A 16,155-nucleotide genomic window follows, 5' to 3' on the forward strand; every position below is an offset into this window, starting at 1 on the left:
TACAAATTAACTGGACGATATCATGAAACAATCGCTGGGGAACATTTATTTGGGGAGAAGTTCTTGATGAAACCAAATGAGCTTGCTTTTCAAAACTATCCAGGGTTTGTTTTACTTCCTTACTTGGGTGCAGAGCTTCATAACTATGGAGTCTCTTCACTCCTTGCTCATGACTTTCTGAGCTAAAGAAAACCCTGCTATCCCAGAGTGCACAGCAAGGAGGCCTAGAGGACTGAGGGCCCCCAAACTACTTCTCACCTGTCTGGAGAGAACACTGTTCACTCCAATCGGCAAGTTCAAGACCTCAGCACCTCTGGTAATTGCAGTGTACGGAACTCCCAGAACCATGATAATTTTGTAGGAAGCTGTCAGAAATCACAGATCTAAGGACTTGTCTCCACAATCTGCCATCTCAACTCTTATTCTGAGCTGCGGCCTGAGCTATTAAAAACAAAACATTCTCGTGGGCAAGCTCCACAATTAGCCTCATTTCCACACTAGAAAAACTGTTCTGCATGAGCTGAAATTGCACAGAGATTGTTTCTTGTCATAGTGATGCTGTTTCAAGGGCCGTGCTGAGAGCCAGCGAGGATGTGACCCAGTGGTAATCTGAATTGCTTCACCAAACACATTTTTATCCCATCATCTCGGCTACATGAAAGGGGGCCACAGTGCTCGTGTTCAAGGCTTTACAGTCCCGCTGTTCAGCAATAAAATGAGGCAAGAAATATTAGCCATCCCTGGCTGATGCCTTAATTCTTTCCCAACAATGTCAGAGAATCTGTACCCTACAGGTTTTAGTGCTGGCTAAAGCCTGACCCTCAAGCTGGCTTGAATGGAGCGGGAATGAGTTAAGGGGAGCCAGAAGGCTTTAATGGACACGGATTCCAAATAGCCCAGCTTGTGCGGGCCTCCTGTGGACTCACCCTCCTTTTCACAGGCCTCGATTGTGTATGGCCCCAACAGACACAAAACTACCCATGAGCAGAGGTTACCCCCAGCCGGTGCAGGTCAGAGGCATTCTGGGGGGGAAGGGGAGAGGGGGACAGAGGGGAAGTGAGGGGCACATGGAGAAGGAGGGAAGTGGGGGTGGGAGTGGGGGAAGGGACCACTGAAAGATGGTCTGGATCATTTATAAGGAGAGATTCACTAAGTCCCAGGCTGAGACCCGATCATCTCACTTCCAGGCAAACCATTTTTGAAAACTGGTTCAGAACAAATGGGAGCTATCCTAATGGGAAGTTGAACACACTGTGATCTAATTTTCAAAACAAATAAAATGCTTTTCTCTGGTTTTCCAAAAGCTACAAGTCTGAGGTTCAGAAGCTCTTAATAGGATGGCCTCTAATTTGACACTGCAAGATTTTAAAAAATTACAAATGGGTCATGTTTTACACACCAACAGAAGCCTTTTCCAGCAATTTTTCAATTATTGCATTGTGAGCCCTCCAAGAAAAGTAACTATTTTGGCTCACAGAGCCCAAAGTTACCAAGTAAAGGGAACAGCCTGTTCACAAGTTTGCAAATAGTCCTTTGAAATGTAGCATAGACTGTATCTGGGAGCTTTCTGGAAGAACATGGGCTTGACGTGGTCCTTTCCTTCCCTCTCAAGGGTCCTTAAACTTTTTAGGTGGGTCTTGGGCCCCTTTCTAAGTCTAGGGAAGCCAGTGGACCCCTTCTTAAAAGAATGTTTTTAAATGCATAAAATAAAATATGCAGAGTTACAAAGGAAGACAATTACGTTAGAATAGAGTTATCACAAATATTTAAAAACAATTCTGTAACATAGTAACTATGTTCCTTTTTGCTAACTAACTAACTAGCAGTAGGCCTAACTGAAGTGGTAATGAGCAAACATGATACTTTGATGAATCTGCAACCACTCTCATGTGATATGAAAATATCTGTGGATGGTGCCTATTGGTGACAAAGTCACTAATACCACTGTGGCTGGTTGCTTGCATTTATAACATCAGTTAATGCTAAGTTTCAGTTAGAGTTAATGAAAATAAAGATGTATTTTTTTCCCCATCAAGTTCATAAGAGCCCTTGAATTCTATCAATGGAGAAGAAATCCTGCTAGAGGCAAGACAAAGATCAGGACCTTCTGCCCCAGGGTTAAGCTGAGGGGCAGTGGGCCAGGGACTCACTACACCCTCACTTCACTGGGAATCCTTCTTAGGAAAGTCACTGCTTTCTCTCCTCCTGCTCTGATGCTTTGGAAATGTTTTTAAAGGCAAATTGAAAGCATGTCTTACTCCTGCAATCCTGAAGGCTACATGTCCAAAGATTAATAAGGACCTTTGATGTGTTTCTTCAACAACTGGAATTACTCTCGCCAAATAAAGGGCTGGTTAATCAGCTAATTCTGAGTTTTAATCACGATCTTGTTCCAGTTCCCTTGGGTGGCATGAGCTTTGGGGTGAGGGCTTTTCTTTACGGAGTCAGCCCAGAGAGGATCTCTGTTCCCCACACTCTCACATTTTGGACATACGCTGACTCCGAGGCAACTGGGCGCACACATATCCCCTCTCTGGTCCTCACAGGGGAGCTGTCATCTTGCAATCACATAGCCATCGCATGCCATTGCAGGGGCAACCCAGCAGGCAGGCCCCCCTCCAACTGCCGCCCAGCCCCCCTCGCAGCCAGGGCAGGCTGCGGCGCCGACACACAGGAGCCGGCTGCGGGGCTGGGTCTCGGGCTCTCGGCGGGGGAGCGGGGAGCGCGCTCGCCCACGCCCACGCCCCCCACACTCGCGGGCGCACACCCCGGCGCGCGCACGCTGCCACACACGGGCGCACGCACACGGCAGCCGGGCCAGGGACGACCCTGTCAGCTGCAGCCCCAGAGGTCCGGGGCGCGCAGCCGGGTCCCCTCGAGGGCGCAGCCGGCCGCCCCGCCCCGCCCCGCCCCTCGAAGCAGCCGGGCCGGGCGCGCAGTGGGCTACAAACTTTCGCGGCGCGAGTCCGCCAAGGCAGCGCGCCGACTCGGGCTCGGTTCGGCTCTGCGCTGCTCCGGACGGCTGTGACCGCTGGCCGGGGGCTCGGGCCGCCGGTACCCACGGACCGCGCGCCCGGGTGCCTGCTCCGCTAAGCCCCTTGCCCCGCGAGGACCCCGGTATCCAGCGCCCTGCTTCCCGGGCTCTCCCCGCGCGCCCTACTGCCGCGAGGTCAGTCCGCAGCCTCCGGTGCGCCAGCGCTCGCCTTCCTCCTCCTGGACTTCGGCCCTTTGCCGCCCTCACCACGCCATGGCTCATGTCCCCGCTCGGACCAGCCCGGGACCCGGGCCCCAGCTGCTGCTGCTGCTGCCGTTGTTTATGCTGTTGCTCCGGGACGTGGCCGGCAGCCACAGGGCCCCCGCCTGGTCCGCACTGCCCGCGGCCGCCGACGGCCTGCAGGGGGACAGGGATCCCCAGCGGCACCCTGGGGACGCGGCTGCCACGTTGGGCCCCAGCGCCCAGGACATGGTCGCTGTCCACATGCACAGGCTCTATGAGAAGTACAGCCGGCAGGGCGCGCGGCCGGGAGGGGGCAACACGGTCCGCAGCTTCAGGGCCAGGCTGGGTAAGTAGAGGGTGCCCCAGGACCCCTTCTCCTCATTCTCCACCTTCCTCACTTTTCTGTCTCCCCACCCGTGCACCTCTACTTTTCCTCTTCTAGCCAACGGGTGAGTGGTTCATTCATTCTTTCACTAATGATTCACTGATCTCTCCATGCCAGGCCCTGAACCTCCAGTGGGGCACCAAGAGTGGCAGCGGGTGGCACAGAGGTCCTGCCCCTGGGGTGCTCCCACATTGCTGGACGTACACAGACTACCCCATACACAAGGCTGTAAGCACAGAGAGTGGAAGAGGGGACATAGGCCAGGGGAGTATCCCTGCCATAGGGTCAATTATGTGGGCATTTTACAAATGAGAAGGGCACAGCCAGTGAACATAGGCAGCCCTGACAGAAGTTCCAGGCACTGGGCCCTGTCAGGAAGCAGGAGCCGCTAGCTGGTGTCAGCTATGGTTCCTGTGTCCAGGGAAGCAGAGTGGACTGAGAAGGGCCTTGGCTGCCCGGGATTGAGGACTTCCACGGACTGCCATGAAGCGTTCAGACCACAGGGGTTTAAGGAAAGGCCCAGGGGCTTAGGCAGTGGGAACACTCTGCCTATCTCCGGCCTCTGTCCCACCTTTCCACTTCCTCAGCCCCTTGGATGGAGCTGGGCAGAGGGCACTTGCAAAAGCCCATGCTGCCCTGTTCTGAGAGCGCTTCCAGGCTCCTGCCTCAGCAGCCTGCCCACCTTCGCAGGCCCTGGGTAGAGAGGAGGTGCAGCCAGGGCCACAGGGGTGGTGAGAAGACCCTGGTTGTCATGGTGATTACTCCTGGTTGCAGAATAATGTTCCAGAATATGTGGGTGGGGGTCTCCTGCAGCTCTGCAGAAGATGAGGCCATTCAACAGGAGAAAAATCTGCAGTCTACGGGCTCCTCTCCTGAGGGAGAGGGAAACAAGCCTAGAGCTTGTCTAGCTTGTGGAGCTAGACAGCCTGGGGTCAGATCTGTCACTGGCTGTGTGACTCAAGGTAACATCTGTGGCCTCTCATAACCATGGATTGGGGAGTGCCTGCCACAAAGAGGCCCCATGCCCTCCTCCTCCACTTAGCAGACTCACCAGGTCAGTGGCCTTGGGCTCCAGGCCAATTGGATCTAACTCCATCCTCACTCATAACTTTCTTGCACCATGTGGGGTCCCTTTCTTGAGGAACATTATTAAATTAAACCATTTAAGAATCATCTGGCATGAATATGACCTTGGGTAAATCACTAAAGCTATGTGGACTTGAGTGTATTCATCGATAAAATGGGCAAGGCTTGCCAATATCTCCCCTGTGCAGTTGAAGGGAAGATGAAATGAGGTCATATGTGCAAGCTCAGAGCCCAGCACTGGCCAGATTAAGTGCTGATGTATGGGATTCCCCTGGGAGCACAAATAATCGTGCTAAGTATTGTGTATTCCTGTGGGTTTAAACTTGACCTTTCTTCTCTATTAACTCAATCCTCAAAGCCTTGTAGTTGAGGAAGCAAGGCCTGCAGGGTCACTGCTGGGACACGGGTGAGCCTGCCCACTGAGCCCATCTACTTGCTGCAGCCAGGCATGGAGATGCCTGCTTGTGTCATTCTGTTTTCACAGAAAGGGGGTAGAACAAGTAGCAGTGGAGTTCAGGATATTAATCTCAAAAAGGACCTGAAGACAGTGTCTCAAATACAGCACTCCCACTTTAAAGATAAGGAAACTGAGACTCAGTGGTTGTTCACAGTGGCAGGGGTTGGCAACTCCCATCTGCCAGGTCATTGCTGTTCTCACTGTCACTCCCCACACCCTGTCATCTCCCTCAGAGCTATGATCAGGGTCTGGGAGGGGTAGGGTGAAACAGACAAGCCTGGGAAATCAGGATTCTGGTAGTCTGAAGTGTCTGACAAATCCCTCTTCTTTGGAAGCCTGAGGCACATTTGGGTGTGAATCCCAGCTGTACCAGCTACCAGGTGTGTGCAGTGGCACAGGTTAGTTTACCTCTCTGAGCATCAGTTTCCTTGTAGTACAGTGAAGAAGTGAGGATTAAATGGGCTAAGCAGGTTTTGTGCTTTGCATACAGTGGGGGCCCAGGCAGGTTGCTTGATCCTCTCCTCCCTTGATTCATCTAAGTGTTTCATGCCAAGCCTCTTGCCTGCCCTCAGATGTGCCTGCTTCCTGATCCAGTGACCTGTCTGAGGAGGTATGAGTTTGGGCAGGGACCCTTCTCTCATGGATGACGCCACCCATGTGGGAGGCTTCAGCTCTGGTCCGAGAACATGCCAGTCTCGGCCTGCTCCCCAGTAGTGGGTTTCTGCTGCCTCAGTGGGGCAGCACCTCTTCCTGAACAACAAATGCCTCCATCCCCACAGCCTGCGGTACGTAACTATACCTCCCCCGCCACCGGGCAGTGCAGCTCAGCTGCCAAGTGCTGGCTGTGAGCTGGCATCGTGGGGTCCAAATCCCAATTCTGCGATCTGGGCAAGGGACTGAACTTGTCCATGACTCAGTTTTTTTCACTTCTAAAATGGAGCTAATAATGCTCCCCTCCTTATAGGATTTTTTTTAATGGAAACTGAGATATGTCAAGTGCTTACACCATTCCTGACACAGGTAAGTGTCAATGGTGTATTAGCTCTTGCTGTTGATATACCAGCCACCCCTTCCTTCCCTCCCTCATTGCTCCCTGAAGTGAATTTCGTTCCTTATTAAATCTGCATTGGTGGAGAAAGCCTATCAACCTGACCCTAAGGGTTAAGGTTAGACCACCCCTAATTCCCACTGAATGACGTGTGTTTAAATGTAAGCTTTGTCACCTACCAATGTGATACTGAGTTGGTTTTCTTCATCTCTAAATTGAGAATAATAGTACGTACTCACCTGTCAAAAATGCCAAAATTCAAGTTGATTTCAGTTCCCCAAGTATTTCCTAAGCACTTGGTTTGGTAGCAGATGCTGTAAGCTCAGGGAACACACAGATGCCCAGAAAAGCTCATAAACTAGCAGGGCAGATCAAAGTAAGCAGCAGAATAGGGCAGCAGGCCTGGGGGGTGCCATATAAGAAGGAGGGCAGGGGTGCTGCGGGAGCCCAAAGGTGCACTGACCTGGCAGGGGCAGGGCCTCTGGGTGGGGCCAGGAAAGCCTTCCCAGAGCAGGCCAGGCCCCAGCCACTTTGAAGGGCAGGTGGGGCTTAGCCAGGTGCGGAAGTGAAGCTGTCCACTGTGTTCAGAGACTGCCAGGAGTTTGGTTTTAATGATAACACAAGGAGAGAAAGGCAGGAGATGGAGACGGACAAATAGGTTGCAAGCGGGCCATGGAGAGCCATGAGTATTATGAATTTGTTCCCCCATAGGCAATGGGGCAATATACAATGTGCATGCGTAAGGGACAGAAGAAAGGAAGGAGGGAGAGAGAGAAGAATAGAGGGGAGAGAGAGAAAGGAGAGAGGGAGAGAGAGGGAGGAAGAGGAGAGACTGCAGGGAAAAAGAGGGATAAAGGAGAGAGAGAGATTATACATAAATGCATGCTTATTGGGGAAAACCTGGAAATTATAGAAGATCACAGTAAAGAACATAAGTCATCCCTAATCACATAGCCAGATATAACCGGAATTGTTAGTATGATATTTTGGTAGAATCATTCCAGCCATATCTATCTATCTATCTATCTATGTCTCCACTATCTATATCTCCATTGTTTTACCCTTATATGTAAGATATATATGGATATATGGATATATTTGAGAGATATATATGTGAGATATATGTGGATACATCTTTTATGGATTATATTTTCAGCATGCAGGTAAAACTTGCAGGTATTTCCATTTGAAATTACTTTTTTTCATCACTGGTCATCTTGAACTTTTCCCCATGCCTGCTGGCTATTTGCAATTTTTCCTGTGGAAACTGCCTCCTTGTATGGGAGTCCCTCCTTTGTCCTACTGATATGCAAAGGTTCTTTACATAGTAAGGATCTTAACCTTTCACTTCTAATAGACAATTTGCTTTTGAGACATGAGTGCGATGTAAGAGGTAACAAAGTTCTGGGACCACTGTTGTGGTTGAGTCTGGAGCCCTGAGCGCAGGGTGGAAAGATGCTGTGTTCAGGACGGTTGTGTAGAAACAGGAAACAGAGCAAACAGGGCCTGGAGATTGGTTAAAAGCAGGAATGGGAGAGGCAAAAGAGTTCTCAGGCTCCTGCTGGAAGGGCTGGAGGAGAAGTAAGGCCTCCCACTGGGCAGGAGGTCAGGGAGCAAGGGTGTGGTGTCCTGAGGGTGGCAATAGTTCCTGAGGCCATAACTGTTCTGAGCCCTTGCTGGGTGCCAGGCACAGTGCTGCTAGTGTGCTCTGCAGAGCTGATCTCACAATAACTTTTGGAGGTGCAAATACTCTATCCAGTTTATGAATGAGGAAACTGAGGCACAAAGTGGTTCCATGACTTGCCTGAGGCCCCACAGCTAGTAAGGGATGCAAGCAGGAGTTGAACCTCAACCCTAGAGCCTGCATGGAAACGGGCACTAAGTACTAAATCTGTTAGTTCCCTGCTCTTCTCTGCAGCACCGTCTGGCCCACCGCCCCTTCCTCCAGCTTCTGTTGGTGCATGCATCTAAGCCCAGCGTTCTCACTGATTGCCCTAGTGGCTGTCTGAGGGGCAGTAGGTGAAGGGACAGATCTCCAAACTGTCTTGGAATCTTTTTATATAGGGCAGAGCATCTAAGGGGCTGCTCTTGGCCTGAGAGTTGACCAGCAGTGGGGCTGGACAGGCCTTTGGATGAGGAAGTCCCTTCCCCCAGTACCATCCCCACTGCCCTCAGGAAGGAGGCTGAGTGCCCAGCAAAGTGGACCTGGTCACAGTTCTGAGAATTCCCAAGAGCCACTGAGATCAGCTTGTCTAAATAAAGTCAGTCTTTCTCTTCTTAGGGAGTCAGAACTCAAAAATATCAAAATAATGACCTCTGTTTGCAAAACATGCTGCAGTTCACAGCACGTGATCTTTGTCCATTAGCTCTTAGGCAGATCATGAACATATCCAGAACACATGGAGAAGCAAAAGGCATGGGCTTGGGGTCAGACAGAGCTGGGTACAAGCCCCGACTCCACCCCTTGCCAGCTGTGTGACTTTAGGCAAATTGCACACCCTCTCTGAAGCTTCAGCTCTTTGTCCACAGAATGAATGACCGCTCCCTACTCTCCTCATGGTGAAAATGATGAATCAAGCATGCAGAACACTCAGCATAGGACCAAGCACATACACTTGGAGCTCAGAATGTCATAATTAATAAACAATTTTCTTCCAATTTAAAGATGAGAACACTGAGGCTCAAGGGGAAGTCTGGCTAAACACCTGGGTGCCCACTGCCTCCATTTGGATTTGCATCATCAGCTGCATCTTTGTAAAGAATGAGGATTTCTTGACTTCTTAAGGCTGTGGTTACTGCACTCTAGGGAAGCATGCCAGGAACCCCCAGTGTTAACTGAAGTAACAGACCACACTTCTCTTGTGCCCACTTGGGCAGGATTTGCACAGACAATCTCATTCAACATGCATCTCTGAGCTCCAACTGTCACCTAAGCCTTATGGTGAGGTCTAGCGGTGCAGTAGTGAATAAAACTGGCAGTGTCCCTGTCCCGTTAGAGTTTATGTTTTAGGAAGATAAGAGCAATAAATCAGTATACAGCAGGATGTCAGGAAGTGCTCTGAAGGCCAATGAAGCAGGGGCAGACAGAGCGATGAGGCTGTTCTCCAGCCACAGGAGCCCAGGGGACCCACTGTGGGAGGTTCCATTTGAGCAGATACCTGAAGAGGTTGAGTGGTACTGGATGGGGAACCATGAAGGTGGAAGGCAGCGTGAGGCACAGTCCTGAGAATAAAGCCACATGTTGGAAGGAGAAGAACGCCAGTGTGACGGGGGCAGAGGGGTGGGGTTGGGCTGTGGATAGGAGATAAAGTTGCAGAGGTAGGCAGGCCAGATCAAGTAAGGCCTTGGTAAGGGGTTGAGTTTTATTTGGGACAATGGAGGGCTCCGAGCTTGGGGGGTGACCTGTGATGGAATGCACCCAGCACACAGGGGGCCTCGCTTGGACAGTGCTCTTTAAAACTGTGACATGAGGAGACACTGAAGACGGGCGTCATTGCCGTTACCAGTCTGTCTCCCCTCTAGGCTGAACTCCTCCTGGGCAACTTTGTTATGACCCTGGTCAGCCCAACTTAGCCTGGAGTAGGAGTTTTGCAAATCTTTATCAGGAAAACAAAGAGAAGAAGAGGAAGAAAGAAAGGAAAAGAGGGTGGATAGAAAAGGGGAAAGAGGGGAAGAAAAGAGAGGAGGGAGGAAGGCAGAGAAGAAAGAAGAGAGAAAAGACGTGAATCACAGAGCACCAGCACGCATCAGAGGAAATCATGGCGTTCTCTTCAGTGCTTCTCTGTTATGGCCTGGGCTCGGCTAAACTGAGAGATTTCAGGTTGAGGTCCCTTCTCTGAGCCACAGCCTGGAGCCCCCTGCACTGCGTACATGCAGAAACATCCAGAGAGAGGACCAGCCTGTGGTCCCTCATGCACTGGGGCTGGGGGTGACCCATCTTGTCCCCAGCAGTCCCCAGCAGGGAGGGTCTTCCCAGAGCAGGCTGCCCAGTGAGGGCTGAGCTCCCTCTGGCAGGAGGCATTCAAGCCACATGGAGGTAGGACTTATACCCTTTTGCACAACCTCAAAGGTTCCTCCTCACTCTGAATCTGTTAGCAGAACAATGGAGGAGTTGAGACTTGAACTGGATCAAAGAAAAACAATGTGCTGTGTTGGCTGGGTTGCAGCTCAGATATTTGGATCAGTGAATGCAAGGTACCCCAGTTGATGGAGGGGAGCTTGCTCTGCCAGCCTTGGTCCTTTAGATTCAAGTGGCAGAAAGCACATTTGGGCACCTCCTTTGTACCTGGCACTTCACTAGGCTGTTTCTGTGATCTTCCAGACAATCCTCTGTGTGAGATAGAGGCTGTTGTCCCTGTGAGGCAGATGGGGAAAGCAAGGTTCAGGGCGTGGCCCCACTGAGTCCTGGGAGCTTGGTTCGTAGGGCATTTTCTAGCTTGGGGATGGGGGGTGCAACATTATTGGTGAACTTTCATCCCATCCATAGGTCAACCCCAGACGCTGCAGATACACCACCGCTACCACCGGAGTGAGCTATCAGCTGCCACTGACTTCCCAAACTTCCCTGATGGCCAGAGTCCCCTGGAGTGCTGATTAAAATGTGGAAGTCATTGTTATGCAGTCAAGGCCACATGCTTGGGGAAGCCAGGTTCAAATGTGCATTGAGACCCTGGGCTGCTGCTTATGTGTGGAGCATGTTGAGGGGCTGTGACACTGTCCTGGCAGGTTTGTTGTGAGGATTAAATAAGGTAATGGCTTCAGTGTCACCTGAGCCTTTACTGGCATTTATTTATCAGGCCTTCCATAGATGTGCTTCTCTGTTTCTTCCCGCTCATAGTCCCTTAAGAGTATGTGAACAATCCCAGTTGAATTATGCCTTCTTCCCAACAGAAACAAAGAAGAGAAAGTGGAATATTTCTGTTAAAAAAAAAAAATCCCTGCAGATGCTGTAGGTACAGGGGTCAGAGAGGTGTGGCCCTGACCTATGCGCCTAGAGAGCCCAGTGTCCCACACACACACTTCCCGGCCTTGGGAGCCCTGCTCCTCTCCAGACGTTCCCCAGCAGAAGGACACTTGGTTGTCAGGAATTGAAGCAGTGGAAAGGAGAAAGCCAGCCTGGCCTCTCTGGTGTCCTGTTAGTGTGCAGCATCCTAGGGAGGCACCAGGAAAGACTCCTCACTCCTCAGAAGCCTAGAGCGGACTTGGCCATTTGAGAACGCTCACTGATATATAATAATGTTTAGGCGATTCAAACCTGACACAATACTCATGCTGCTGCCAAGGTTGGGGCAGCTTCCTGGGACTGCTGACATGGCTATGCTGCCCTGGTGCCCTGGGGAACGCCTGCTTCCACCAGGCAAATAGGAAGGAGTGGCCAGCAGCCCCAGGGAAGCCAGAGCTGGAGCATTCTTGAACCAAGTTGCAGATGTAATGGTTGAGACGTCCCGGTCTTTACCTGGACCTTGGAGATTTAGTCAAGTTGCCTTGTGTAATCCTGATACTGCTCTTTTCTTGTTAAAACGATCTTAAAAATCCTCAGGCAGAACAAAGAGCAGATGCCTAAATGGCTGTACTTTTGATCCTGGTTTCCCTTAGGAGGTGCTCAAAAAGCATGAGCGTTTATTTATTTCATCTCTTTTGGAAGAATGTTTGGGTTTAATGTGAAGTGTATTTAATGATTGCATTTAAAAACTGATTGCATAAATAGAGGGCTGTGCAAATACAGGAGGGGCTGCTTTGATGCAGGGCTTGGACCCAACCCAAGCCATCCTGAGCACTTAATGAAGGTGTCAGTGACATTTGTTCATTTGTGCATGCAGAGGCAGTAGAGGGCAGGGGGAGCAAACAGGAGCTTTGGAGTCCAGCAGGCCTGAATGCCTCCCTGTCTGCCCCTATTTTTTTGCTGTTGCTTTTTGTTGTTGTTGTTGTTTGCTACGGGATATTGACAATCTCAACCTTAATTCCTCACCTGTGCACTGAGGATTGCAAAGGGCGCCCTCATCAGTTTAATGTGAGGATTACACGAAAGGAGGGAAGCAAAGCGGGGGAGGAGGATGGTCCTGAAAGTGTGGATCGGTGGGCGTTTGCTCCTCCAGCCCTGGGTGGGAGACCCTCAGGAGCACGAGCGAGAACTTCACAGCCTGTGGTCTCTCCTTCCCTCACAGAAGTGGTCGACCAGAAGGCCGTGTATTTCTTCAACCTGACTTCCATGCAAGACTCGGAAATGATCCTTACGGCCACTTTCCACTTCTACTCAGAGCCGCCTCGGTGGCCTCGAGCGCTCGAGGTGCTATGCAAGCCGCGAGCCAAGAACGCTTCAGGCCGCCCGCTGCCCCTGGGCCCGCCCACACGCCAGCACCTGCTCTTCCGCAGCCTCTCGCAGAACACGGCCACACAGGGGCTACTTCGCGGGGCCATGGCCCTGGCGCCCCCACCGCGCGGCCTGTGGCAGGCCAAGGACATCTCCCCCATCGTCAAGGCGGCCCGCCGGGATGGCGAGCTGCTCCTCTCCGCCCAGCTGGATTCTGAGGAGAGGGACCCGGCGGTGCCCCGGCCCAGCCCCTATGCGCCCTACATCCTAGTCTATGCCAACGATCTGGCCATCTCGGAGCCCAACAGCGTGGCGGTGACGCTGCAGAGATACGACCCCTTCCCTGCCGGAGACCCCGAGCCCCGCGCAGCCCCCAACAACTCAGCGGACCCCCGCGTGCGCCGAGCCGCGCAGGCCACTGGGCCTCTCCAGGACAACGAGCTGCCGGGGCTGGATGAGAGGCCGCCGCGCGCCCACGCACAGCACTTCCACAAGCACCAGCTGTGGCCCAGCCCCTTCCGGGCGCTGAAACCCCGGCCAGGGCGCAAAGACCGCAGGAAGAAGGGCCAGGAGGTGTTCATGGCCGCCTCGCAGGTGCTGGACTTTGACGAGAAGACGATGCAGAAAGCCCGGAGGAAGCAGTGGGATGAGCCGAGGGTGTGCTCCCGGAGGTACCTGAAGGTGGACTTCGCAGACATCGGCTGGAATGAGTGGATAATCTCACCGAAATCTTTTGATGCCTACTACTGCGCGGGAGCATGTGAGTTCCCCATGCCTAAGGTAGGGTTTCTTCCGCCTTTTGCCAAATTCTAAGGCTCAGCTCTGCCGCTACCGTCAAGTTCCTCAGCCTGCAGGACTTCTGTTTCCCCATCTGCAAAATGGGAATAACAGTACCTCCTATCTATTCCAGGCAGGACATAGGTAGACATAGGTCACCAAGTGGCAGCCCGTAGGGTAGTTGCCGCCCACATATGTGTGAGTTTGGCTGTGTTTTATGAAGTTTGGCTTGGTTGAATTGGGACTTTAAAATGAGAACATTCTTTTGAAAAGCAGGAGAATCCATGTCTTTAGAAACGCATCCCCACATAGCAACTATCTGCAGAGGTTGAGTAGATGCTGCTTCCTGTACACACGGCAGGTCCCAGAAGCTCCTTCCTGACCAAGGCTCTCATTTCTGTTCCCAGCCTGGACCCCAGAGTGTGGCAATCTATGACTAGCACAGTGCTAGCCTCAGCAGCTCTCCCACTGTAGATTCCCTCCTCCTTGCAGCTCAGGGCAGGAATCCACAGGGAATAGGCCTTCACTGTGCACAGGGTCTGCAGGACACACAGCACTGGGCTGTTCTGTCTGTTGCACCAGCCTAAGGATTTCCAGTTCTCACCTTCGCTCCAGACTGGGCTGTGGCTGAGTCCATCCCTCTCCCTGCAGCCTGCTCTGCAGGCTGCTTGGCTGCCTGTGATGTCAGCCCTCGGCACTCAGCACACAGTTTCTTCCTGCTTAGTTACTCTGCCCAGGGCAGGTCATGCCTTTCCCTCCAAGAAAAGAAAGTCAGTGCATAAATCCAATTTGAACTTAAATAATCAGCCTGCTGGGGAAGTCCAGACCCAGACATGGGGCAGCAGTAACGTGTTTGGGAATTAAATGGCTTCTCCTCAAAACTTCTCCTCAAAACCGTGCATGTGCAAGAGAGAGGGAGGTGCCTGACGGAGAGACAGGGCCTGCTAAAAGGGCCTAGCAAAGACCCAGGCAGATGCAAGCCCGGAACCCTGAAGGCTTGCAGCTGGTTGGCCATGCGGTTAGCTTATCACCCTGGCTTGCTGCCTCCCCACCTTCCGGGACACCAGCCAGAACGCTGCAAATGCAGGTGTCCCTGCCCTGCTCCCCTCCCACCACACCAACACAAGAGGGCTTCCTCCTCAACAGCATTACATACAAAAGTCTCTGTTTGGCTGGTGATGCGCTGAAGTGGATGACCCGGTTGGTTCATCTTGTCAGAGGTGGGCATAGTTTTCCAAGCCAGGTCACTTTCTAACTAGGGGTCTTGGTCAAGTTACTCAGTCATTTTAAGCCTCAGTGTCTTCCCAGTAAAGTCTAGGTAATACCCACCCCATAAAATTGCTAAGCTGACAAAAAAAAGGGGGTGATGCAGGGAGAGCAGCCCCTAGGAAATGTCAGTGTCCAGCCTGTCACACTGCCACGCACATGCCAGGCCTTCCCTTCAGTGACAAGAGCACAACCTCGTGAGAAGCATGCCTGTCCTCCTCAGACTGCCAGATCAGGGCTGTGCTGGCATCTCGCTGGGTTTTCCCTCTGGGCAGCTTCTGTCTGCTTCCTGGTGCTCCGCGGGGATGTGTGACACTCAGGCGCCCCCATGTGGCCCTGCCGTGTTGGGGACACAGCATGCCTCAGGGAAGCCAAGGGGCAGGAAGGCCTGGGGGCTCTTGGAGATCTCAGCCCAGAACTCAGCATATGTCTGATTTTAGAGGAACCGTGTGCCCCGCCTTGGGATCTCGTCCATTCCTCTAGGTGGATGCCTATTCTGTGGCCTCAGCCGGGGAGCAACAGCAGAGCAGTATGGCCTGGGACTGTGAGGACGGCATGGGTGCGTGGGTGGGTGAAGGCGGAGCTGAGGTAACCCTACACCTTTTCTGCCTTGCAGATCGTTCGTCCATCCAACCATGCCACCATCCAGAGCATTGTCAGGGCTGTGGGCATCATCCCTGGCATCCCAGAGCCCTGCTGTGTTCCCGATAAGATGAACTCCCTTGGGGTCCTCTTCCTGGATGAGAATCGGAATGTGGTTCTGAAGGTGTACCCCAACATGTCCGTGGACACCTGTGCCTGCCGGTGAGACCACTCCAGGGTGGAAAGAAGCCACGCCCAGCGGAGCCGCCTTCTCGGAGCCTTCTGCAACCAGGATTTGTGGTGCAGCTGCAGACACAGAGCACAGCTCATGGGCAACATCACTGGGGCCCAGAGAGAGCTGTCCGCCAGTGCATCATTAGGGGGTCTTTCATTGCTAGTGACTAGCCCCTTAAATGCCAGCCTGAGTACCTGAAGGAATCTGGGAATTAGCCCTGGCCTGGAAGTGGCCCATCATTCATACCCACTGTTCTGAAGGCTTGAAAACAAAACATATCCACAACATTGGCTTGATGTGATCATCATCTCATAACTGAGCAAGAAGACTATGCAAATCTTAGGGTGCTCGCTCCCTGCACACGGAAAGAACTCTGTTTAAATGCTCAGTTCAGAACACTTTGGGCCACATAGTGATTTTGGAAAACAGGATAATCGTGGTGTAAATGGGTGTTTCCTTTCAAAGTCCACTGCAGAGCTTTTATCCATATGGTATGCACATGTAACCAATATTGGTTTCTTTTTCTTAATATATATATATTTTATTTTAAAACAACAAAAAAGGAGGGCGTTGACACCATTCCCCACAGAGATAGTCATGCTGATGTGGGTTGTTTAAACATGCATATTGAAATAACACATATAGTAACATGTGGGAATACTAAAAAATAACCAAGATTTTATATTTTTGTAAATTATACTTTCTATACTGTAGATTGTGTATGTTATGTGTTTTTATGGAAAGCTAATAAATTAAAGGTACAGTGGTATCTTGAAAAACTGAATGTCACCC

At 51.7% G+C, this 16,155-nt stretch overlaps 1 protein-coding gene across 1 annotated transcript; it reads left to right on the forward strand.

Annotated features, from left to right (window-relative positions):
• The first annotated feature begins 2,787 nt into the window (after positions 1–2,787).
• GDF10 (growth differentiation factor 10) lies at positions 2,788–16,129 on the forward strand. Its single transcript, XM_004049372.5, has 3 exons — positions 2,788–3,563; positions 12,358–13,283; positions 15,163–16,129. Exons 1-3 carry the CDS (start codon positions 3,248–3,250, stop codon positions 15,352–15,354), a joined length of 1,434 nt encoding a protein of 477 aa, XP_004049420.1. The 5' UTR covers positions 2,788–3,247; the 3' UTR covers positions 15,355–16,129.
• Positions 16,130–16,155: the final 26 nt, after the last annotated feature.

Source organism: Gorilla gorilla, chromosome 8 (assembly GCF_029281585.2).
Source record: "Gorilla gorilla gorilla isolate KB3781 chromosome 8, NHGRI_mGorGor1-v2.1_pri, whole genome shotgun sequence".
In the NCBI taxonomy this organism is placed as follows: domain Eukaryota; kingdom Metazoa; phylum Chordata; class Mammalia; order Primates; family Hominidae; genus Gorilla; species Gorilla gorilla.